The sequence below is a fragment of the Pelophylax lessonae genome (assembly GCF_965119305.1).
Source record: "Pelophylax lessonae genome assembly, chromosome: 5".
In the NCBI taxonomy this organism is placed as follows: domain Eukaryota; kingdom Metazoa; phylum Chordata; class Amphibia; order Anura; family Ranidae; genus Pelophylax; species Pelophylax lessonae.
In genome coordinates, this window is record NC_138772.1 from 52961167 (window position 1) to 52987536 (window position 26370).

The 26370-nt window shown below is 44.0% G+C and overlaps 1 protein-coding gene across 1 annotated transcript in view; it reads right to left on the reverse strand.

The window, feature by feature from the left end:
- Positions 1-26370, reverse strand: part of VPS50 (VPS50 subunit of EARP/GARPII complex) — a 428941-nt gene that overhangs the window by 61743 nt on the left and 340828 nt on the right. Inside the window, exons 16-18 of the mRNA XM_082258038.1 lie at positions 24335-24433; positions 16829-16919; positions 2029-2205 (exon numbers count right to left, since the gene is read on the reverse strand). Of these exons, the coding sequence (XP_082114164.1) occupies positions 2029-2205; positions 16829-16919; positions 24335-24433 (367 nt within the window). The remainder of the gene's footprint in view (positions 1-2028; positions 2206-16828; positions 16920-24334; positions 24434-26370) is intronic.

A 26370-nucleotide genomic window follows, 5' to 3' on the forward strand; every position in this document is an offset into this window, starting at 1 on the left:
CTGCCGCTTTTATATTTACTAGCCAAGATCAGGGAAGTGACAGGGGTAGGAGCGGAGATGACTCATATTGCAACCGAGCTGTTTTAATGTTACCGCCGCAACAGCTGATGCGGTGTAACGTTACACACACTACCGTGATAATTTCATACCCTCGGTGCATGCGCACTAGGAAGCTCCTCAGCTGTTCAATTACGTCACCGGGGCTGTGAGCATGCGCACTGCTACGCTGCTCAGCTGTTCCTCACAGGAAGTGACGTGGGTAGGCAATTTTCACGGGGTATGCTTTTCTAACGTTACACCGTGTCTTTCTGATGCTCTGTTCCTCTGTTATCAGCATGATAACATCTGAAAAGTTCTCCGACACAGGACATAAAAGCAGCTGAAAATTTGTGTCGGGGAAGGGACTTAGAAACAGATATTATCAGCACAGCTCTGCAAGTTTCTTAGTTCCTCTGCCTATGTGGAGGGGAGGTGCGTGCCTTTCCTCCAATCAGCTCACACACAGTGTATGCCTAGACTCCCCTCCCACTGCTGAATGAGGAAACAAAATTTGCACTTTCTAAAGAATATAGAAAGCTGAAGACAGCAGATATACATGTAAAATTATGTAGGGAGATTTTTCTCATCTCTATCATCTGAGGCTGTTATGTAAGGGTTTACATCAGGGTTTCTCAACCAGGGTTCCGTGGAACCCTAGGGTACCTACTGAGGTTGCTAGGGGTTCCTTGAGCAATGGAAAATTTCTGCCTCTCAAATAGGTTTCCAATGACACCATTGTTCCTTTTAGCTATCTGTAAGGAGGGAATTCTTCGTAATGATGACAAGAGTAAGGAGCATTCTTCCCAATGATGACAAGAGTAAAGCCTCGTACACACGCACCGATTGTTGGCCGTGAATTTTTGGCCAGCGTCCGATCGGCCGATTGTCGGCTTGTTAGTATGATGCTTCCGACAACCGACTGCGACTTTTCGGCCGAACAAAATCTGGTGTGCATGCTATAAAATTTTTGTTGGCCGTCAACAGAACGGCCGATTGTTCGTCAGTCAGTACAGATTTCGGCAGACAAAAATCAGATGAGCAAGACTGGGCATGCTCAGAGAAGAAAAAACACACGGAAAGTTAACAAGCACATGACATCACTTCTGAAGTTGGTTGTTGTTGGCCGAAAAAAATTTGTGTGCAGTCTAGAGCACATTTCAACCAACACAACAACACTGGACAAAAGACGGCCGATCGGTCAGCCAACAATCGTTGCGTGTGTACGAGGCTTAAGAAGCATTCTTCCCACTGACTGTCACACTGTGTCATGAGTTGTAGATTTTTAATTTTTAGCAGGGGTTCCCCCGAGACCAGAAATTTATTTCAAGGGTTCCTCTGTGTTGAAAAGGTTGAGAAAGGCTGGTTTACATTCACTTTAAGGCAGTTCTGAAGGCAAAAGGGGGTCCAACCTGGTACTAAGCAAGGTACACCTAATAAAGTAGCCATTGAGTATATGTACATATATATAATAGAATGGTCAATACCTATACAGTATTATACTGTAAATAAGGAAGTTCTGCTGTGCATAATTGGGCTGTGAATTTGCAAAACTGTGCGGTAGATTTATAAAGCAATGAATGTGATGTTCACCAAATATTCACTGCAGGTGTAGCTTCCTTGTGCATGCTTCTGAAACTTCAGCGATTGATTTACCAGCTGCGGGCGTTACATTTACTGCTTTATATATAGATCCCTATATAAATTTCATGTGTGGTTAGTTTAAAATGTATAAAAAATATGTTATAAAATATATCAGGAAAAACTGTCATTTACTTTCATATCACTACTTGTCCTCTAAATCTCCCAACAGTTTTCTTGTTTTGCTCTGTGCCCTTTAAACTGGAGGACATAAAGACCCTCACTATAGAGCACAGACACCTCTCTGCTTATTATTAGGGAGACATCAGCCTATACCAGGCTGCTTTAGGCGTTGTTTAGAGAACTGACTTCTGGTTTTATCAGCATCTTTGCCTATAAACGGTATCTTACCCCATTGGCCGCCAGCACATCCTCCGTTTCATCTTCCTTCATAGAAGATTGTATCTCAAAAGGATTGCCTTCACTGATATACTCATCAAACAATAACATTGTAGCAGAGTCGGTCGCAGACGCTTGTTTACTCGGTGACATCGACGGGGAACGAGACTGATTCAAACACTTAAATTCCTACAGATGGGAATGAAAAGAAAATTCAAGAGATTAAAAACCAAACTTTGAAAATGTTTATCAGGGGAAGTATATTTAAGGTTGTGGTTTATTCTGATGTGTTTAGCCATCTAATGCTGCCATACCACAAAGTGGGGAAAGGCTGACCGACCTATCCCCTTAGAGGCTGACCGACCTATCCCCTTAGAGCACATGTAAACCCAAACAAAGTATTCTGTGTCTGTGCAGCATTAGCGTGAGCAGTTTATTTTATTTTTTGCAGTCCTTCAATAAGGGAAGGTGGATCCTTGCAAGCTCTGGGAGGCATTTGCCTATGGGCCCATTCACACCTATCTGTTGCAATACACCTCCACCCACACTGATACACTACTGTGTGTGGCTGGGTTACCAAAACTGGTGCAGTTCCAATTTTCACTTAATTGCGGCACATGGCAGGCTACTTAAATGAAGGGACTGCCATGACATAACACATGTTAAAGCACATAAGTTAAACCCCACTACACCTGATCAGCTTGGTGTGAATGACCCCAAAGTGAACACCCTTCATTTTGGGATTTCTAGGCTGCTCTAATCAACCTGCTGAAGTTTTACTTTCTTAAGGTAAATATGAGGGTCCAATCAGCAAAGTGCCAAAGCCCTGGAGTCCACTTTTGCCCCATTGTAGTCCACCATACAAATAATGGGGCACACACCAAAGAAATTTAAAATGTTACTAAACCCGGGAGCCTGCATTTACTATATCTGGTCTCCCACTATACACAGAACATGGGAATGCAATAGTTTTAGTAAATACAAACTGCTAAATACCTTTTCTCATCAGCAGTATATAGCAGTCTTCTGACTTTTAGCCGTGTCTGGTTAACCACTTTACCGCTGCTCACTAGAGCTCTACTGCGGCAAAGTGGTTCGATAACGTCTGGCGACATAGTCCTACGTCGCCAGACATTCGCCTCTCTCAGCGGCGCGCGCGCACCGCCGGAGGCTCACTCCCGCTGTATTCAGTCACAGCGGGAGTCGGGCCAGGGGAGGAGCAGCAGCGATCGCCGCTGCTCTTCCCCGATCGTTGGGGAATCGAGAATAGAGATCCGCCCGCTTGTGTAAACAAAGCGGGCAGATCTCCTAAGTGACAGGCAGGGTCAGATTGCAGGGTTCAGCATAGCTGAACCTGCGATCTGTCCCTGTGTCACTCAGTCACCTCCCCCCACACATGTCAGTAAGCACCAGGCATACATTAACCCCTCCCTCTCCAATAAAATGAACCCCTTTCCTGCCAGTGTCATTTTTACAGTAACAGTGCATATGTATAGCACTGATTACTGTAGTACTGTCACTGGTAACCCCAAAAGTGTCAAAAATGTCAGTCAAGGGTCCGATCTGTCCGCCGCAATGTCGCAGTCCCGCAAAAAAAAAAAATCGCAGATCGCCGCCATTACTCGTTAAAAAAAAAAAAAACACAAAAAACGACAGAAATCTTTCCCTTAGTTAGTAAACGCAATAACTTTTGGGCAAACCAATCAAAATACACTTATTGCAATTTTTTTTACCAAAAATATGTAGCAGAAAACAAATTGGCCTAAAATGATAAAAAATTTAGATTTTTACATTTTGGGGGGGAATTTCATATAAAAAAAAATGAGAAAAATATTGTTATTTTTTCAAAATTGTCGCTCTTTTTTTGTTTATAGCGCAAAAAGTAAAAATTGCACAGGTGATCAAATACCACCAAAAGAAAGCTCTGTATGTGGGGAAAAAAGGACGTAAATTTCGTTTGGGTACGGCGTTGCATGACTGCGCGATTGTCAGTTAACCGTGCCGAATCGCAAAAAGTGGTCCAGACGTAAGACAGCAAAATCCTCCGGTGGTAAAGTGGTTAAAGCTTATAGGAAGAGTTTTCATTCTCTTTTGACTGTCCTATGAGGCTGCATGATCCCTGACCCTGTCTGGACAGTGCTGATTGGCCCTGTGCTGATCACATGCACCCTCCCAAGCAAAAAAAAAAAAACACTCAAGCAATACACACCAAACTGAATTGGGGATAGTGGAGGAAGGGGAGGATCAGAGAAGACAGGATCAAATAGCCTTTTTACATAATGTGGAGGATTAAACTCTTAGGTGAGTATAACGAGCATGCTCACAGTGAGTATAACGAGCATGCTTTGCTGCATATACAGACTGATTTCACTGTTGTAGGTTTAGCAACAATTTAACTCCAGCCAAGGTTTACTGCAATGACAGCACACTGCTCACTCCCACTCAAAGCCAAAGCCCCAACATATTTCCCCCACAGCAGGGTTTAACATATAACTAAAGTTTTTTTTTTTTTTTATTTAAATTTTGGACAGAGTAAGGGAGGGTTACAACACCCATCAGTTTTCCTTTTTTGTCATTTGTGTCCCAATGGGGAGATTTCCCCTAACTTCCTATCCTATAGCCAACAGAAAGTGAGGGAAATCCCTCCAAAGTGAGGGAATCCCTGGTGTGTCACCAGAACTAGTGTCCCCATTTATTACTGTTCTGATGTCAAGCCAAAATTTGGGATTTTATGTTACTTTCACTTTCAGTGATATCGGTAAATAGGACAAATAAGGAGGGTGAATCTCCCTAACATCCCATTGATCTCAGGAAGTGTCTTAAACTGATGTCAAACTGATGCCATTTTTACAAGCTCAAAACCTATTGGCACAGGCCATTAAAGCAGAGCTCCACCCAAAAAAGGAAGCTCTTCCAGTTTGCGCGCTCCACTGCCACATTTGGCCTTTATTGGGGGGGGGGGGGGGAGCGGGTGCCTGGTTTTGACAGGTACCCATTCCCACTTCCGGGTAAGATTGCCAATCATTGGGCTACAACATTTCCAGTCCCTCCTCTGCCTTCTGGGACGCACAGAGGTCCCAGAGAACGGCAGAACCATTCATAAAGCACAGCGCAACTCCCACATGAACATTAGGAAACAGGTTGTAAAACCGCAAGGTTTCAATTCCTATTTCCTTTACTACAGATGCATTGTACAGAATACATTGCACCCAAAGCCGACCAAAGAATCGCCTTGGGGTGCCGACATCATGGGATCCCTGGGCAGGTAGGTGTCCTTATATTAAAAGTCAGCAGCTAAACTATTTGTAGCTGCTGAAATTTTTTCTGAAGGAGCCTGGAGCTCCTCTTTAACCACTTGCCGACCGCCGCAAGTACACTTACTGCGGCGGTCAGCCCCTCTTGGGCGAAGTGACGTATATATACGTCACTCGCCCACGAGCCAATAGGGGGCGAGCGCGCGCCACCGAAGGCGCGCTCCCGCTCATTTCCCTGACATGTCCGCGCGTGTGACCGGCGGACCCGATGTCCACCGTCACTCGCGATCGTCCGCTGCAGAGGGAGAAAGGCAGGCGGCTGATGTAAACAAAGCCGCCTGTCATTCTCCCTGGTGTAACTGCAGAGATCATACGATCCTTCTATGTAGGATCGTATGTCTCTGTGGTTACATGAAAAGCCATGAATGACCCCTACCGAAGAAGCCAAACGGAGCCCACGCTCCAGGCGTAACGCGTATAGGGAGGCGGAGCCTGCGTCCCTGACGCCGATCACTCGGGTGCTACTCTCCAACACTGAATGCCATAACAGCAGGCACGGCTGAGTGCCCAACAAATGTGAGTTACCCCTTTATGCTCAATAAAAGCTCATTATTTACATTCAGAGAGCACTAGATCTTTGCTTTATCTTTATTTTATGTCCTGGCGACCCCCGGAGGTGAAGGCTGGAGAGGTTACCTGTGATAGTCTGTTTATCCCCTGATATGCTCATGCTGGCCCGTTTGGGTCTGGTATCAAGGTGAGAGGCCAATCTTACTGGTGGAGGGAGTTCACACACTGGTGGTTCCTGCTTGATTCACAAGGGATTGAGGCTGTCCTGTCATCACCTGGATATACTAATCATTACTTTGGAGCACTTTATATGAACATTTATGTTTCATCAGAGCACATATGATGGACACCATATTTTGTTGATAACACTTGTTGATTCATTAATCACTTATTATTTTTGTGCACTTCTGGCGCAGCACATTTTTTGATTTTTATGTTTTTGTTGTGAGGTGTGGACACAATTTGTGTATGCAGCCGGATTTATATATTGATTTATTCTAGCACATTTTATACACATTTGAATTTCACTTAGTCTTGCGCTGATAGTTTTTTTACTATATACATGAAAAGCCACACCCCTTTACAGTTAGAAGCACACCCCTAGGGACACATTTAACCCTTGAATCTCCAATAAAGTTAACCCCTTCCCTGCCAGTGTCATTTTTACAGTAACAGTGCATATGTATAGCACTGATTACTGTAGTAATGTCACTGAAACCTCTAAAAGTGTCAAATGTCAGTCAAGGGTCCGATCTGTCCGCCGCAATGTCGCAGTCCTGTAAAAAAAAAAAAAATCACAGATCGCCGCCATTACTCGTTAAAAAAAAAAAAAAACACCAAAAATGACAGAAATTTTTCCCTTAGTTAGTAAACGCAATAACTTTTGCGCAAACCAATCAAAATACACTTATTGCGATTTTTTTTACCAAAAATATGTAGCAGAAAACAAATTGGCCAAAAATTTAAAAAGATTTTGATTTTTACATTTTTTTGGGGGGGAATTTCATATAAAAAAAACTTGAAAAATAGTTATTTTTTCAAAATTTACGCTCTTTTTTTGTTTATAGCGCAAAAAGTAAAAATCGCACAGGTGATCAAATACCACCAAAAGAAAGCTCTGTTTGTGGGAAAAAAAGGATGTAAATTTAGTTTGAGTATGGCGTTGCATGACCGCGCAATTGTCAGTTAAAGTCGAACAGTGCCGAATCGCAAAAAGTGGCCTGGACGTAAGACAGCAAAATCCTCCGGTGGTAAAGTGGTTAAGCTGGTTAGTAGTTTTGTTGTTCCCATAAGCTGGTTAGTCGTTTTGTTGTTCCCATAAACTGGTTAGTAGTTTTGTTGTTCCCATAAACTGGTTAGTAGTTTTGTTGTTCCCATAGGTTTGCTTTCACTTTGACTGCAGGTACACCTGACCTAGGGTCTGACATATTTTTTGATGTTAATTGTATCCATACTAAATAATAATGAAGTGTAAAACTTTTAGGTATATTATTTCTAGTTCCCCTCAACAATGCCTGTGTCTGTTTTTTTCATTCTCCAGAAAGATGGGACTACCTTTGTTCAAGCAATTCTGAGGGTCAATATACTTCTTGACCTGAGATGTTGGCTCAGTGACGACACAATCATGTAAACTCTGGTGAGTGGGTGGGTGTGCAGATTTTGATCTGACATAAAATCACACGACACCACAGCCTCTCACCTTATGACTTTGCTACAAAGTTGCTATATAATGTCTGATCACTGTAGGAAAGGTAAAAGTGTGCACCGACGATGGGGTGGCCGCCTTGCAAACCTGCGTCACTGACCCTTGATGACGGAAGGCCCAGGAGGCACCAAGCGCCCCAGTAGAGTGAGCCTTGCCAGGGAAAGGAGGAACTGATCAGGGAGAAAGAGAGCCGTTCCGATGAGAAAACAATCCCACAAACATCCAACACAGGTGCAGGCAAGGATCCGCAATCCAGGCAAAGTGATGTGAGGAGGAAAAAAGCTGCACTTCTGGTTGCAGATGTGAAGTGATAAAATCCAGTTTTATTGATATCCAAAATAAGACAATAAAAACATATGAAGCATATCCACAATAGCCAGAGACATGGGGAAAAAAGTGCACAGCGGTTAACGCGTTTCACGGAAGCGTCCGCTTAGTCGTAACCAAGTTGGTTACGACTAAGCGGACGCTTCCGTGAAACGCGTTAACCGCTGTGCACTTTTTTCCCCATGTCTCTGGCTATTGTGGATATGCTTCATATGTTTTTATTGTCTTATTTTGGATATCAATAAAACTGGATTTTATCACTTCACATCTACAACCAGAAGTGCAGCTTTTTTCCTCCTCAAATCAGGGAAAGGAGGAACCTGACCCTTGATGGAATAGGCATCTGGCCTGCAGCAGACTTATGACATTATCACATTTTAGGCATTCACTGACTGGAGCTCAAGGAAGGCTTTTTTAAATATATTAAAAGGTGAAGCTTTTTTTTTTTTTTAAATGGCAGTATACCGTTATTGTAAATTGTGACAGGTCGGTCATATGTTTGTGCAAACTTGCAAAGTTACAAAAGGTTCCCTCCAATATAAAATCTTATTTCTCCCAGGATATGCTTAGCTTACAAATTACATAAGTACTTATAACAATTTAGTTATGATGCTGTGTCCTAATATACCAGTGTGTAACCCTGCTGCACGCTCTGGAGGACAGGACAAGGATAATCCTTTCACCAGTCTCTCCTTCTAATTTATTTTCTAGTTAAATCAGCAAGACATGGACACAATGTTGTAGAAAGACATTATCACAACCGTCACAGGGTCAGAAGTTCAATTTGTGTATTCATTTTTAATATGCGGTGAAAGAGAGAATATGGCGCTATAGATGGGAAGAGGAGGACCAGAAGCGGTAATCATATTATTCATGTTCCTGGCCACTAATGTTTTTTCTGAATCATTAACTTTCTTAATGACTTGTCCATTGGCCACCTGGCTAGCCGGCATCAGGCGACACTGCTGTGCTTTACAAGAGATCAGAGGCTAACCCTCTTCCAAGAAAGAGTTTCCACTCTTTATATGTCAATTAGGGATGACCAAATCTGCCCACGTTCAGTGTGAGCCGAGATTGGTGACCCCAGCAGAAGTCCGTGAACCTCCAACTTATGCCAAACATTACTAAAGTCTATGGAAGATCGTTTTTTTTTTATTTTTCTTTTCTTTTGTCCATTTTCAAAGCTAATAGAAAAGCTACTGTTAGAGCTCATATACAGTGCCTTGCAAAAGTATTCACCCCCTTGGCATTTTTCGAGTTTTGTTGCCCCACAACCTGGAATTAACATGGATTGTTTTGAGGATTTGCATTATTTAATTTACAAAACATGCCCACAACTTTGAAGATGTTTTTTTTTTTTATCGTGAAACAAACAACAAATAGGATAAAATAACAGAAAAAGTCAGTGTGAATAACTATTCACTCCCCTAAAGTCAATACTTTGTAGAGCCACCTTTTGCGGCAATCACAGCTCCAAGTCGCTTTGGATAAGTCTCTATGATCTTGCCACATCTTAACACTGGGATTTTTGCCCATTCCTCCTTGCAAAACTGCTCCAGCTGCTTCAAGTTGGATGGTTTGCGCTTGTGAACAGCAATCTAAGTCTGACCACAGATTTTCTATTGGATTGAGGTCTGGGCTTTGACAAGGCCATTACAACACATTTACATGTTTCCCCTAAACCACTCAAGTGTTGCTTTAGCAGTGTGTTTGGGGGTCACTGTCCTGCTGGAAGGTGAACCTCCATCCTAACCTCAAATAACGCACAGTGTGGTACAGGTTTTGCTCAAGAATATCCCTGTATTTAGCAGCATCCATCTTTCCCTCAACTCTGATCTGTTTCCCAGTCCCTGCTGCTGAAAAAACATCCACACAGCATGATGCTACCACCACCATGTTTCACTGTGGGGATGATGTTCTTTGTGTGATGTGATGGGTTTGCAACAGATATAATGTTTTCTTTGATGGCCTTAAAGTTCAATTTTAGTCTCATCAGACCAGAGCACCTTCTATACATTTTGGGAGTCTCCAACATGCCTTTTCGCAAACTCAAAACGTGCCATTTTTGTTTTTTGCTGAAAGTAATGTTTTTTTTTCTGGCCACTCTTTTTATTTATTTATATCTTTTTTTATTTCTAAAAAATAATTTTATGCATATATTTTTCTCATTTCAGTTCACCAACTTAGACTACTGTGTTCTGATCCATTACATAAAATCAAGATTAACAAAACATTGAACTTAAGGCTGTAATGTAACAAAATAGGTAAAAGGTCAAGGGGGTGCATACTTTTTCAAGGCACTGTACACAGGGCAGCTGAAAACCTTTTCTGAATGCTGGAAACCGACAGTGAAAACGTCCATTTTACAGCTTTTACACACCGAGTTTAGCAGCGGTATGAGCATTTGAGGTTGGAAGCGTTTTTTAAAGCTAACCTTAGGAGACCCTCCCAAATACCCACAATTAATGAAAAAAATTGGATTTTTGACTTACCATAAAATCTATTTCTCTGATGTTCATTGACAGACACAGCTCCTGTCATTCTTGACAATTGGGTTATACTGCCCCCTACAGGAGTAGGACACTAGGCAGAAAGAAACTTCTGGCTACACCCATGGGTAGTCCCAGGGGGTATGCTCCCGCTCCCTGCTATAGTCACTAAACAGAGGGGTGGGTGCTGTGTCCGTCTATGAACATCAGAGAAATGGATTTCATGGTAGGTCAAAAATCCCATTTTCTCTTTCGTTAATTGACGGACTTAGCTCCTGTCATTCTTGACCATTGGGACGTCCCAAAGCAGTGACAAACATGAGGGGTGGGAAACAGACAAAAAATTCCCAAGGCTAATCATTAGCCAACCAGGCAACAGGGGCTCAATTAAAACAACTGGAGCCCACCTGAAAAAAAACAAAAAAAACAAACAATACACCCTCAAAGAGGATCAGGTTCTCTTAAACAGCAGTCTGCAAAACCTTGCGTCCAAAGGAAGCATCTGAAGAATGCCAACACATCCATTTTATAAAACTTTGTAAAAGTGTGCACCGAAGACCGGGTGGCCGCCTTGCAAACCTGCCTCACTGACGACTGATAACGGAAGGCCCAGGAGGCACTACACGCCCTAGTAGAGTGCGCCTTGACAAGGAAAGGAACCTGACCCCTGATGGAATAGGCCTGAATCACCATCTGTCATATTCATCTGGAAATGGTCGCAGGTGAAGTAGGCAACACTTTGCAAGGTCCATCCGTGAGCAGAAATAGAGAGTCTGACTTCTTGAAAGACTCGGTAGCTGTCAAGTACACCCTAATTGCCCGGACCACATCCAAGGCATACAAGGCAATTTTGTTTAGGCCTGGGACACAGGGATGGCAACACAATGTCTTCATTCAAATGAAAGTCAGAGACCACCTTAGGAAGGAATGATGGACAGGGGCGAAGCACCACCTTATCCTTGTGAATCACCATAGAAGGTGAATGATAGGATAATGCCGCCAGTTCCGACACCCTGCATGCAGAGGTGATAGCCACCAAAAAGGCCACCTTCTGGGACAGCATAAGCAGGGAATCTCCCGAATATTTTCAAAGGGAGGCTTCTGTAGAGCTGAAAGCACAAAATTGAGATCCCAAGGCGGCAAGGTACCCACCAGGAAGTGTGTGGCCAAAGGTTGTTTGAAGAAGACCGCTAAAGCCGACATCTGGGCCTTGATGGTACTCAAGGCCAACTTCTGTTCAACCCCCCGTTGAAGGTAGGATAAGATCCGAGCCACCGAGAAGGAGCGAGGATGCACCCCAAAAGACTTACACAACGTAATGTACGTCTTCCACATACGATGGTAGATCTTTCTCGTAGTAGATTTCCTAGCTTTTAACAATGTAGGAATCACAACTCAGACAAACCTCTATCCTTTAGCACCTGACTGGCTACCTCCAGAGCTGCCGGGGCACTTCTTGTGGGCCCCTTGGTGATTGACATAGGCCACGACTGTGGCATTTTCCGATTGAATGCGCACTGGACATCCCTAAAGTTGATCCTTCCAATAGTCCAGACACAGTCTGATTGCTCGAAGTGCCAGGACATTGATCGGCAGTTTGGGCTCTTCCAGAATCTAGATTCCCTGAGCAGAATGCTTGCTGAGGACGCCTTCTCAGCCGGACAAGGCTGGCATCTGTGGTGACCAATGTCCAATACAAAAGAAGGATTTTCCCAGCCAAAGCACCGGAGAGCGCAGCCACCATGTCAGAACTCCTTTGTTCCCCGACTCAGTCGGATCAGATTGTCCAGAAACTGTGGAGTCTTGTACCACTTGGTCAGAATCTCGCTTTGCAGGGACTTCGTATGGAACTGTGAAAACGGAACCGCCTCAAAAGGTAGATACCAACCGGCCCAGCACCCGCATGCAAATCCAGAGGGATGACCAATTGCAGACGAATTGCAGGGGTAACGCCACAAACTGATAATGCTCCTCTCCCACAGCAAAGCGGAAAAAACGCTGGTGACTGGCACATATTGGAATGTGAAGATAGGCATCCTTGATAACTACAGAGGCGAGGAAATCCCCCTGATGCAGAGATGCCATCACCGTTTGAATGGACTCCATTCTGAACTTCTGTACCCGCACAAAGCAGTTTAGCGCCTTGAGGTCCAGGTTTGGATGCACTTTGCCTTCCTTCCTGTGGACTGTGAACAAGTTTGGGTAAAAACCCTGAAAACGTTCAGAACCGGAACAATCACCCCTTGAAGGAAAAAGTCTTGTACCGCCCCAAACAGACCTTGTAACCGGTCTGTGAAGCGGCGCAGGTTGGAAGGAAAAAAACCTTGCCGGGGATAAGAGCGAAATTCGATCGGGTCTAGAAATCAGTGAAGACGTCCCCCCACCCCTCAATACGGATGAGGGCGCACCTTCACGCAGAAGAAGCCTTGTCTGCGGTTCTGGAGAAGCCCGCTCACGACTTGCCAGACCAGGTTCATTTGGATCTGCCAGAGGAGGTCCTGAAAGGCTTCGAGCCCTTGTCAGTCTCCCCCGAGGGACAAAAAAAAAAATTTTATCAGCCCAGAAGGAAGGTCCACGTCTACGACAAGGTTCCTTGCCCTTAGTAGCCTGCAGAAGAAAAATACTCTTCCCACATGTGAGAACTTTAATGATGTCATCCATCCATAGCTCCAAACAGGCGATTTCCTTGAAAGGGAAGTTCAGTCAAGGCATTTTTAGAAGTCTGATCCGCAGACCAGCATTTAAGCCAAACGACAGGCCTAAGGACTACCGCCAAAACAGAGACGAGCCATCAAAGGAGCTGCATCCAAAGAGGCATCACAGATAAACTGCAGCCCCTGGTCAGCCAGCTCAGCAAAGGCAGGGGGGAGTTGTTCTCCCTCCTGGTCATGGCGTAGGAGCTTAGCCCACTTGGTCAGAGTTTGCCACCAAGGGCAATGGTAAATACCGGCCTCACCGCCGAACCAGCTAAGGTGTACATAGTGCGGGCCTGAGCCTCCGCCTTCCAGTCTGCCGGGTCCTTAAAGGCCAGGGATTCTTCAACCGGAATCATGGTTGCCTTGTTTAATTTGGAAACCAGAGGGTCCACCACCCTTGGGACAGTCCACTTCTTAAGAAGGGACTCCACATAGGGGTAAACGCCTCGTAAAGCGATTAGGAACCCCGTGGGGGGCGCTTTGGTCATCCCTACTCTTTTGCGACAATTCTGTCAAAATAAGCAGGGAAAGAAAACACCTTTGCCGCTCTGGGTGGCTTGTGAGCACCAAAGGGTACCTGCGCCACCGTCGTAGACGTGGAGGAATCATCCTCACAATTAAAGGATTCTAGGCGCGTGGTCGCAGACCCAGAAGGATGACCCACGTCCGCAGCGGCCGAATTAGATTCAGGATCTGAAGAGACAGAGGAAGGCAGGGGCGCTTTTTGCTAGCCCGTTGCCCGCAAGTCGCCTACACCCGAGACACAAGGGACTCAAGGACCGCCATCAGTGCATGGATGATTGGTTGGTTTGGACCCGAAGGACCCCGCAGCCTCAGAGGGGATCAGGTGGGGGAAATGAGCTCCAAAGACTCCGCGAGCCACCAAGTGGACCCCACAAAAAGTGTAACACTGCCAAGGGACGACCCCCACCGCGCTGGCAGCACCACCCGGTCGCCAAGCACAAGGCACAGAGTGATCCTCTGAGAGAGGGGGAGGACCCCACCAGATTCACCACCTGCCGACACAGGCACCTGCAACCACCAGGAGAAGCCGTACTACACGTGCAGCGATCAGGAAGCTAAACGATCCAGGAGTCAACACCAGGTGATAAAGAGGAGCTCCTACCACCAAAATCGCTGCCCACAGGGCTACGCTGTCATGGCTGCGGCCATTTGCAATGTAAAACCATAAGAAAATGGCCGCTGAACTACACAGACATAGCCACCGTGTATAAGAATACACAAGCTACAACAAAATGATGGTGCCATGAGGTATACAGGAACCCAGAAATGGGAGCCAGGCCTTAAGGACAGATCCAGGTAGGATGGGAGGGCCCTGGCAGGAGCACTCACCAGGTACAAAACCCCCCTCCCCCAATCCCTCGCATAATCGATCGTCCGGTCACCGGCGGTGCACCCCCCCCCGCCGGCCCACATTGCCAGACAGCGCCCTGCCCCCATCCTAGGCCAGGACAAGACCACCCAAACAGCTCCAATGTATGTGGAGCAGGGGGCAGGCTGAGGGACTCAGCAAAAAAAGGGGGGTTGCCTGCGGGTAGAGGGGAACCCAGGCTCCGACCGTCCCAAGGAGGGGCCCATGTCCACCCCAAAACCCTCCAGGAACAGAGGGGGACAGCTACTTACCATACCAGAAACCAGGTGGGCACCGCTCCAGAGAAATCCTCCTCTCTATTGAAATAGGGAGGGGGGGGGGGGGCTGTTGGCCAGGAGGAACGCTGTGACTTAGGTCGAGGCCAGGTCATAAGCGACCTCAGGAGACATTTAACTCGCAGGGCCAGCCCCGTCCAGTGGGGCTATTTTGCGGGCCGTCCTAGCGCGGAGCTGAGGTCTGCACACGCTTGCTGGCCAGACTGGGGTAACAAACTGGATCTAGATTTTACAGCTCGTCGCACAGTCCGGCAGTAGATCTCATAGGAATAATCCAGGAGGAAAAAAATATCTAAAAAAGGTTGCCAGGACTAAAGATCCCAGCAAGAAACTATGTCCTTACTCCTGACTAGGCAGAAAGAAAAAAGTGACTATAGCAGGGAGAGGGAGTATACCCCCTGGGACTGCCCATGGGTGTAGCCAAAAATTTTTTTTCTGCCCATTGTCCTACTCCTGTAGGGGGCAGTATAACCCAACGGCCAAGAATGACAGGAGCTGTGTCCATCAATGAACGAAAGAAAAAAAGGAAATGATTAACTATTTCAGCCATTCTTTGAGAAAAGTGTGCTTGTAGATAGCGGTCTTATTTTTTTGTGTTTTCACTATGGGTCCCATCATGAGCATGTGTAAGGAAATGCTCGTGATGTTGCTGAGGCTCCAAAGATGTAGAAGGTTGCATGAGAGGACCAGAGTTCATCACTACTGCACTCATCCATTGATGCAGTGAACAGCATGCAGTGAAACCTGTGTTTTTTCAACATTTTTAAATGTTTAAAATCTATCAGAAATGTTTTCCCCTTTAAAAATGCTTATAAACGCAAATGCGTATAAATGCAGTTTACCGCGGTTACAAGCATTTGGCGTTTGAAATGCAGGTAAACTACAGTCCTGAATGGGATTTTCAAAAAAAAAAAAGCCTGTAACATCAACTGCCTCTAAACTACTATAAACTACCGATTGTACATGTACACCCAAGATAACAGAGGAGAGTTCAGGGGCTGCTGAAAAAAACACCCAACTGCTCCTAAACTTCAATTTAGCAGCTGTAGCATACATGGGGCCTTAAAAAAAAAAAAACATAGGAAACATGTAGCACTGTACATTTTTTTATTTTGCCTTTCATATACTTACAAGAGACAGCTTTTATTTATTATGCAAAACCTATATCCCAAATGAAAAAAAAACAACTGTTGCTGTAACTGCTTAGAAAGTGTGATCTGGACTCTGGCTTCAATTTGTTAGTGTATCTAAATTTGCTAGTCCATCTAACACTCCCCTCCCTACCCCCCAACTGACAATGCCCCCGTGCTCCTTCATCCAGCATGAGGGCATTCTAATACAGGAGGTGTATTACTGGCCAGGACACCAGGTGAAAACAGAGGGGAAAACAAAAAAATTAAAAAAAGAAAAGTAATACAGCCACCACACCTAATGATTGGCAAGCTATAATATATACAATTTTTGATTTTGGGTTAAACCCCGCTTTATGTCTTTGTTTTGTGGCTTGCGATGTTCAGCTACATTGCAGAGACAACAGCAGGCAAGTATGCTTGTTGGGCGCTAGAGGAGGTATTAGAAAATAGCCCTACATCATGTCAGTCCATCAAACTAGGAGCAATACAGGACTCTTTAGGTTCCCCAAAGTCTAGGAATCAGTCGAACATGACATTGTTTAAGATCATGTGCTTGCCAGGGGAGTTCTGTGACAAACCAGAAAAACCTCTATTGAACTGAAGAGGATTCTCTTTTCTATGGAGAAAAGAGAAGGATCCTACACCGTGCCTGTTAGGGTCCAGCAATGAGTGACAATTGGGTTGATTTACTAAACTTGGAGAGTGCAAACTCTGGTGCAGCTCTGCATATAAATCAATCAGCTCACATTTTTTTTGTCAAAGTTAATTGAACAAGCGGACGTTAAAGCGGATTGGCTACCATTCAGAGCTGCACCAGATTTTGCAGTCTCCAGTTTTAGTAAATCAACCTTAACATCTCAAATGATCCTTAGGGGACAGTCAGGATCTGGACAATTGCTAGTAAAAGCCACAAGTCTCTAACCATAACAAATTCAATAACTATCCCTTACAAAACTTTTAATGCACTTACATGTAACTGTAATATGCTGAAACTGGACTTGACTGGGCACAGCTCCCATGTTTCATTTTCGAGGAACATTCGGAGCTCTTCAAGTCGCGTTCTGAAAAATGGATAACACGCTGCAATTAACGGAGAGCAGAAAATGACAATGACAACATAAAAACATTGTGAAAGTTCATAATGGCCTGAAACCTGAGGCTTAATCTCTTTTGACTGGAAAATGAATAAATTAGCAGTAACATGAAAATGCCTTGAACAGACGGGAAAAAGAATCAGTGATTCGAAAGACACAGAGGACATTCGGGGACTTAAACGCTAAAAAGCTTTATTCTGTCCTTGCATTTATCCTGTGCACTTTACCGAGCACAAAGGCAAATGACAATTCATTAATCTTTCAGAACCACCCAATTGAGGCGCTTCTGTTGCCCTCCCAGCCAAAAGGTTTTGAGACCACTCTGATCAAGCAGACTTACACTACACAAACACGCTGAAGAAAAGAGAAACAAAATTGCACTTCTAATTGCACTAAATTGGTCAGGCCATACTGCACACTTGCACCTATTAGTAGCATACTATTGTTACAGTCAATATACTTAAAATTCTATATCAATCTAAATCCCATGACACGACACAGCGTAGTAATTTTTCTAGCACAAATATATTGCATGAAGCTAACATTTTCAGAAGCTAAGATTCCCCTATTCCATTGCTAATTAACTCGTTGGACTGGATTTATGAAGCGAAGGACAGGAAATTTTGTTGGCAGTAAGTACGGGCAGGGGAAAAAAGGACATGAATGCAGACTTGTGCAGAAGCCAAAAAGGGAGTAGTTTTTGCAGGGCTCCATAATGGTATATTAAGTACTGTGTCAGAAGAGACTTCATCTGAGGATGCTATTGCCCGATTTTCTGCAATAACTCAGAGTAGAGCCTGGGGTCCTGGTTGTCTATGGAGATCATGAAGCCACTATAACCTGAGCTAAGTAACTTTAAAGTATTCCTATTGTACACAGACCATTGTTCATGCTCATTTGCTGGAACGTTTAGGTAGCGTGTGCATGTGTAGACCAGTCAGTCTTGTATTGTATTCCTTCAATTGCAAATAGTTTGTATTCCAGAATTTTGCATAGTAAAACACACATACTTTAGAGGCTTTATTGCTTTCTTGCTTTTACCGCAAAGAACCTTAAAAGAACTGGAGTGCAGGTTGGTCCTTCTTGGATGGTTTACATAGCTCTTTGGCTTCCATCGGAATGATCCCGACGTGTATGTGTGATAATGCTGGACTAATAGAAGCAGGGTGTATGTACTGTCAGATATAAAATAAAGGGAGTCCTCCTTCGAACAGGTTTTTTTGCAATGAAGGTATAATATAAGTGGATCTTGTTCTGGTCCCAAAGACTGCACTCTATGGATGACAAACTCTAGGGTGAATAATTGGGGAATGCCCAGTTCACAAGTTCATGACACTCAGGGGGCTGATAAAGTTTATTCCTTTTAGGAGCAATGCCTTCCCTTTTTCCTTTTTTCGTAGTGTTCCTCACAGGGTCTTGAAGATGTCAAATGGTAGTGTCATAACGCGAGTGGGCAGCAACAAGACTGGTTGGCATTTATCAGGTCTACAAATGTGGATGAAGGAATCTGTTAGTCTATCAGTGTTTGGCCTGCCTTAATCAAAGTCAGGTCCCAGTAACAAGGGTGCACAGAGGAGGCCTTTTGGCTGTTAACGGTATAAGAAGGCATATTTTGTGGTGTCTACTCTTAGGCAGGACTTAAGGTAGATTTTTTGTGAAGCAGAGGCATTGACTGGGTGCTCTGGTTTCACACAGATCAGCCCTGAGCTGTAACCATAAGGAGGAATCAGTAAGAAAGAAGCTGTCATCCCAGATCATGATCATAGCAGGGTTTCTGCATTCTCAACCAATTGCTGACCAATGTGTGTATACAAAACATCCTGACAGTAAATGGTTATTGTCATTTTTTTTCAGCCAACGATCAGCTGTTTGGTAAAATTGATCAGGATGGCTTCATAGCCACTTAATCAATTTTACAGCCCTGTGAAAGCCTCTTCCCCTCCCGCCACCACCTGCAGTGGTTCCTGCATTCTCCTGTACCCCTGAGGAGCCTGGGACCGAGATAAGCAGCCGGGATCAACTTCACATCGAGGAGATGGAGGAACATTCGTTCCCTTATCTCCTCTGTGACGCATGAACCTAGAAGGTCAGAGTATTCTTTTCCTGGGTTCAGCACGTATATGTAAAGTAATTGCACCACACGTGAGGTATCACCGCACACATCAGAGTGAGAGCAATAATTCACAATTAACTCTAAACTGATAACCCATAAAGGATTTGGTATCTATTTACGGTACTCGATGCAACATCATCTTTGATATTTTACTAAAAAAATTGATATTATTTTGTGTTTATGTGCACTAAAATTCGATTAGTTTATTATTTTCTAAAAATGCACGTGTGATAAATGGCTGACCAAATGTCTTGTGACAAAGATTTGCAACAGCCATCATTTCATTCTCCAGGGGCATCAACATGAGTGTGAAAAGTTTATAAAACTGCCCCGGAGAGCATGTAGTTAGAATTGCTGTAACCAAACAGCAGCAAGAGGGAAGGGATATGTTCCTACGGGAATTAAAGCTTTACTAAACTCACAACAGTAAAATCAGTCTGTATATGCATCACTGTGGAGCCTAAGGGGTTAACCCTCTGCATTGTGTAAAAAGGCTGTTTGATCCCGTCTTCTCCTATCCTCCCCTTTTTCCACATCCCCTAATCATTTCCTAATAGTACAGAGCTCAGGGACAAGTTGCACATGCTCAGTTTGGTGTGCATTGCTAGAGTGGTTTTCTTTTTTTCTTAGGACAGTGCGTGTGACAGCAGAGGACCAATCAACACTGTCCAGAGGATCAGGGATCCTGCATCCTTATAGGACAACAAGGGGAGAATGAAAACTCCTTCTACAAGTTTTAACAAGACACTGATAGAAGTCACAAGACTGCTATATATACTGACGAGAAAAGGTATTTAACAGTTTATATTTACTAAAAATATTGAATTTCTATGTTCTGTGTACTATGGGAGACCAGATATAGTGAATGCAGGCTCCTGGGCTTAGTAACACTAAGGTCTGCTTTAACACTCATTGATTGATAGGATTATTAATAACTGTAAAATTCTCACTTTTCAAGCATATAAAATATAAATAAAATGGCTACATACCCCCTAAGCAGTAATTTCCTGGAAGATCTCTATATATTTGGTATAAGAAAACACTTATCCAGCTAGTAACCCTTACCACGTATAATGTGCTTCTGTTTATAATGCACATCCAAGCTGATCACCCTCCCTCCACTTCTTTTATACTACAAGAATCCATTATTGATTGAAAAGGACAGCTACTGGGATTCAGCTGTATGGGCAGGCATCGGGGAATACACATTAAGCTGCCTGATGAGATTTCCTGCTAGCGTCTGTCAGAATCAGCACATAGAAGTGCCTACGCTGGCAATATTGCAGCTCAGGGAAAACTCTGGGGTTTCAATTAATTCCTTGGTTTAGGAAATAGGAATCCAATGCTCTAATTACGTATGCAAAGTCTTGGATATTATATTTCCATTGGTATTGAGAATTTTATCTACAGTAAAAACGTAACTCCAACCATTTTTTAACAATTAGAGTGGGCATGGTGTGGGGGGGGGGGGGGGGGTAGGGTTAGAACCTTTAACAAGTTTTTTTTACTACTGGCTATATCTCTGTTGGAGAAATGTACCCTCACTTCCTGTTCCAATGGCACAACAGGAACTATGGGGAATTTCCTAAATGAGACAGAACAGTGGCTAAGGCTGGGTACACACTAAGTTACTTTTCCGTTCATCCCAGCAGACTAAACGAAAAAAAAAAAAAAAAAGAGGTTGCCGTACTAACGCAAGCGATGTTAGTGGGGCAATCTCGACCACTGTGCCTTTGTGTTCTGCTCCCACCAGCCTCTGTAGGACTGCCGTACACGGGGCCTGAACGTCAGCAGGTTTTTCAGCCTGTGTGTACCCAGTTTAAGTGGTTAGCACTTCTGCCTAGCAGCACAAGTGACGTCGGTCAACCACGTTACTACAGAGGTTGCCGTACTAACACAAGCGATGTTAGTGGGGAAATCTTGACAACTGTGCCTTTTTGTTCTGCCCCCACTGCCAGAACTCAATGATCAGTGCCATTGGATGCCAGTACTGATCGGATGCTGGTTTTCCAGCATACCCGTTTGACAGAAGCCAGTCGTAAAACTAGCCTCCGTAGAGCAGACAGCTGTACGCAGGGGCCGGAAGTCAGCAGTTTTTCGGGCGATTTTTGGCCTGTGTGTACCCAGCTTAAGTGGTCAGCTCCTCTGCCTAGCAGCACTAGGGTCGTCGGTTGACCACGTTACTACCTGCATGGGGTTGCATGTTCTTCCTGGGCCTGCGTGGTTTTCATTCGGGTACTTTGGTTTCCTCCCACACTCATGATGGTAGGGTAAAGTATAACTAAAGGCAAAACATTTTCTTTAGTTTTGGATTGAGTGGAGAAAGAGAACACCTCCTGTCAGGTTTTTACTGCTGTCTGTGCCCACTATAGGGAGATTCACCCTCTTTATTTGTCCTGTTTACCAATATTATTAAAAGTAAAAGAAAATCCCACATTTTGGGTTGTCCCCAGAAAAATAATAGAGGGAAAAATCTTCCTATATGGACACTAGTTCCAATGGCTTGGGGGTCCCCATAGAATTCCCTTAATTTGCAGGGATTTCCTCTCATTTCCGGTTTTGGCTATGGGAAAGGAAGTGAAGGTAAATCTCCCCAATGAGGCACAGATGGCAAAAAAATAAAGCAACAGGGGTTATAACCCTCCCTTAAGCTGGATACACACTATACAATCTTTATAATTATATTATTATACAATCTTTAGATTTACCAAAACCATATAATATGAGGTCAGGCCAAAAAACACTTTCAATTTGTATGCAATCAGGCAGGCCCTTGCATTACATAGTTGAAGGTAAATCTAATGGAAATCTACCAACAAAAGTTGAATAGTGTGTATCCAGCTTAATTCTCTACAAAATGGAAAAAAAAAAAGTTTTGCCTATAGTTCTACTTTAATTGGCTCCTGTCTAAATTGGCCCTAGTGTCTGCATGTATGAATGTGAGTTAGAGACGATCAATTGTAAGCTCCTTGAGGGCAGGGACTGATGTGAATGTAGAATGAGTATGTAAAGCGCTGCTGTAAATTGACAGCGCTATATAAGTAGCTGTAATAAATAAATGAGGACACAGGAAGGAATGCCATCTGATAGGTTCCAAGTCTAACTCACTTCTTGCCAAAAAAGAAAAGAAAAGAAAAATGAAAGCCAGATTTAAAAGTCCCAAATAAATCAAATTTGTTCATTTAAGAATCAACAGAGTGAATGATGGGAATTCTTCAGATACAGCTGCCTCTCCAGCAAGCAGCACAGTAGCAAAATCACCAAACTTCTCCCCAAATCTCTTGAGACTAGCAGTCAGGGGCAGCAGTGTCATAGATGATCTCATACTGCAGATATACAGCTATGAGGCTCAAGGTACAGGAGTGCCTAGGCACAGGAAGTGCACAGCTTTTACTTTTTTTTTCCTAGGAGAAATTCAAAGCAAAATGTATTGCTTAGACACAATAAATGTTTTAATGTTTCATGTGATATAGCAAATCTTCAGTCTGAGTATTTTGGTCTCTGTTACAGGGGGCCATGTAAAAGCAAATCCACCACCTTCTGCTTCAAGGACAGATTAGAGAAATGCCAACAGCAAGGAGTTTATGGAAAGGCTTTAGGTGGTTGTAAAGCTATTTTTAAAATAAAAATACCAATAATGCCTATATTTATCTGCTCTGTGCAATAGTTTTGCACAGAGCAGCCCCAATCCTCTTCTTCTGAAGTCTGCCTGCCGGCGCTTCGGGCCCCTCCTCCTCGGGTGCCCCCAGAAAAAGCCCCTTGCCCTGGGGGCACCCATGAGTGCTCGCTTCCGATTCCCGCTGCTGCGTCCATTGACACAGACAGTGGGACTTGGCCCAGCCCTCATGTCATCAGATTTTATTGAAAGCAGCGGGAGCCAATCGCTCCTGCTGATATCAATCGGTCCAATGAGCCAATATATTGTTGCATGTTTGCTCCTAGTGGTTGCCCCTTATAATGGATTATTGTGGTCATTTCCCTTTAAGAATATATATATATAAGGGGAGGGGCCGTCACATCTCTATATAGGTGTAAGGGCACCAGTTGGAGGGCTGAGACCTGAAGGAGGCCACGCCTCCAAAACGCATAGTCCATAGCAACCACTGTAGTGTCATGTCAGGGTCCCTGACCGGGGATCTCCCCTATGTTTAACCGCACTGGTGTTTTCCCCGAGCGGAAGCTCGTTACATCCCTGCAGTGTGTGTGCGGCGACGGCTGGACCAGGCGCACTACACACAGTTCCCTCAAGGCGGAAGGATCTTTCCGGATATCACGGGTCAGCTAGTGCAGGACGAGTGGCCGGCCGGCAGGACATAGAGGAGACTCTCAACCCATGGAACTTTAGGGATCCCATTGCTCTGCATTATATGCTTTTATGCTTGTGAGTAACTTTTTTATGGCTTAATGATTCTTCAATAAACTGTGTTATGCTAGGGCGGTTGTGCGCTCTGTCCTTTTGTCTTTCACATAGTTTTGCTTGCAGCACCCCAAAAGTGACAAAATACAGGTAGGGAGACTTCAGGCAATAGTTAGAATTCAAATTGCCCTTACCCTATCTGTACTTTATACTCCAGGGAAGTAATTGCTAAAGCCCTAAACACAAGGGGGCAATAAAAAGCCTTATTGTTCTAGTTCAGCAAAGACTATGCGAAAATGTCACCTGTAAAGGCCCGTACACACGATACGAAAATCGGAAGGGAAATTTCGTCCGACAAACGATCTGACGATTTTTGGATTGTTAGTACAGTGCTTTCAACAGCCGATTACGGATTTTTGGATGACAAAAACTGGATGTGCAGGCTATAAGATTTTTATTGTATGTCAACACAACGCCCAAATTTCCTTTAATTAGTACAGTTTTCGTCTGAAAAAAATCTAAAGACTAAGACTAGGCATGCTCAGAAACAAAAGAACACATACAAAAGAATTCAACACATGACATCACTTCTGAAGTAGAATTCTGTCTTACGGGAAATTTTGTATGAAAATAACCTCTTCACTTTCGAAACGAGACTAGCATGCAACAAAAAACGGACGACAGATCGTTCGATAATCTCATCGTGTGTACGGGACTTTAGTCTTTTATAATGATGCAGGTACAAGTATTTTTTACCGGCCTTGAAATTGAGATATGGTCTTTTCCAAGCCTGCTGTTGGGTCTACTGCTTTGTGTTCCCTATGACTTTGCAAAGAACATCCAATGTGGCCAAAAATTTAACTTATGTTTAGGATAGGCTTATCACACAAACAGCACATCACTGGGACTCACCTGTGATAGTTTTTAAAATAGTTGACACTTTGCTTCCTTATGGACTCCTGTAAGACTTCTGACTTGCTGCCACAAAACTCCTCTCCCACCTGCATTAGTCTTCGGAAAAAAAAAATAAAAATGAGGTTCTGTAAAATCCTACATAAATTAAATTTTTTAAGGGACAATCCAGACAAAAATCAATTATTTAAGCAATTACTATAGTCCATCTGCAACCAGTCCCGGGCTCTATTAAAGCCTCTTTACACCCCTGATTTTCTACGTGATGAAGTGAATCTCTGGGCTGTCCCAGAAAAATAAAAAGTGACAGTCCCGCACACTCACAAATACAAGATTTACTGCTTGTTTAGTTTAGGGTAGGGGTGTCCAACCTGTAGCCCAAGATGCTATGAATGCGGCCTGACACAAAATCATAAACTTACCTAAAAAATCTTGATTTCTTTGGAATTTTTTGTAAAAATGCGTGTACACTTAGGCTAGGTTCACATCTGTGTGGGTGGTGCCACTGCAGGACCCACAGAAATAACAGCAGCCACAACCAACCACACAGAGAAATGCTGAACCCGCAGGCGGGTGCCATTATTCCTAATGGCAAGCTGTCTGCACTAAAAATTAGAGATCGATCGATTATCGGCAACACCGATATATCGGGGGCCGATATGCACTTTCCCAGATAAATCGGAATCGGCCCCTGAGGTTAACGATATTTAGAGAAAGTGCATGTACCCGGGTGATACCTGCAGCTAGAGGCAAACCCCCGTTACCGGTGTCCATAGCCGACTCACATTCTGTGGCGGGTGAGGAAAATAATGGAGGTGGAAGGTACACAGAGGGACCGAGGTGTAAGAGAAGTATTACTCTCTATTACGTGCCCTCTAACCTAAACAAGCAGGATATCCTCTATATGGTGAGGTGGGGCCCTTTAAAGGAAACCCATAGGCTTCCATAGCTGATGTCCTCCTGAATACTTGATCAAGAGCACTCATGGACTAAGTGCAGTCAGAATTCTTAATTGATAAGGCATTAACAAATGAGCAAAAACCCAAAGCAAGTAAAAGGTGGGAGGCAAATAATGTAAACAAACTTATCTAAGCCCATACAATCTAAAATCTGGAAACGAAATGTTCCCATGCACCGTCCCTCCCCCCCCCCCCCCCCCATATGCAGTGGTGAATACAAATTTAGTTTACCCTTTTTTTTTTTTACAACTAGCTGCCACTGATTGGTCTAATTTCATCTAACGATCCGGAGCCAATCAAAGTTAAACTTGATCATGTGATCATGTCTATAATGATCAACTGCAGGCTGTAAATCAGTGTTGCCAACTTACCAGATTGAAATTTACTGACACGACACTCAAAATTTACTGGCACAGCCAAGTTTTTACTGGCATTTTCAAAAGTTACAAAATTACAGTTTTAAGTGCAATTTTCAGTATTTAGGCTGCAAACAAGTACAGTATGCAGCCAGCAATGTGAATTTAGGTAAATATTAAGACAAAAAACATATTTCTTATTTTATTTAAATATATTAAGTAAGTATCTGAGGGACAGGACTCAGGAGGGCAAGAAATTAGAATGGGCGACACACACACATGAAATTGACTCTCACAGTGACACTGACAGCAGTGTGCAGCAGCACAGATGACGACACCTTAAGGGCACGTCACCTCCTGAGTCCCCATGGCAGTCTCACTCCACGCCAGTTGGTCCCTTCAGTCCATTCCTGGCTTGCCTTGCTCCTGTTCCGCACGCAAGGCTCCGGCCGCTCTGCTCAGCTCACTTGCACCATGACGTCAAACAACACACACTCAGGCACCGCCTCCGCCAGATCCGCCGGCGCTACCCAAACACAGTAGCAGCCACTCGGATGGTCTCGGCCGGCTCCGGACTGGAACTGCGCATGCACAGTTCTAGGCCGAGCGTCGCAGCCATATCTTTTTACTGGCAACCTTTTCCAGTTACTGGCAGGAGAAAAGTGCCCGATTTTTATTGGCTGCCAGTAAAAATACTGACGGTTGGCAACACTGCTGTAAA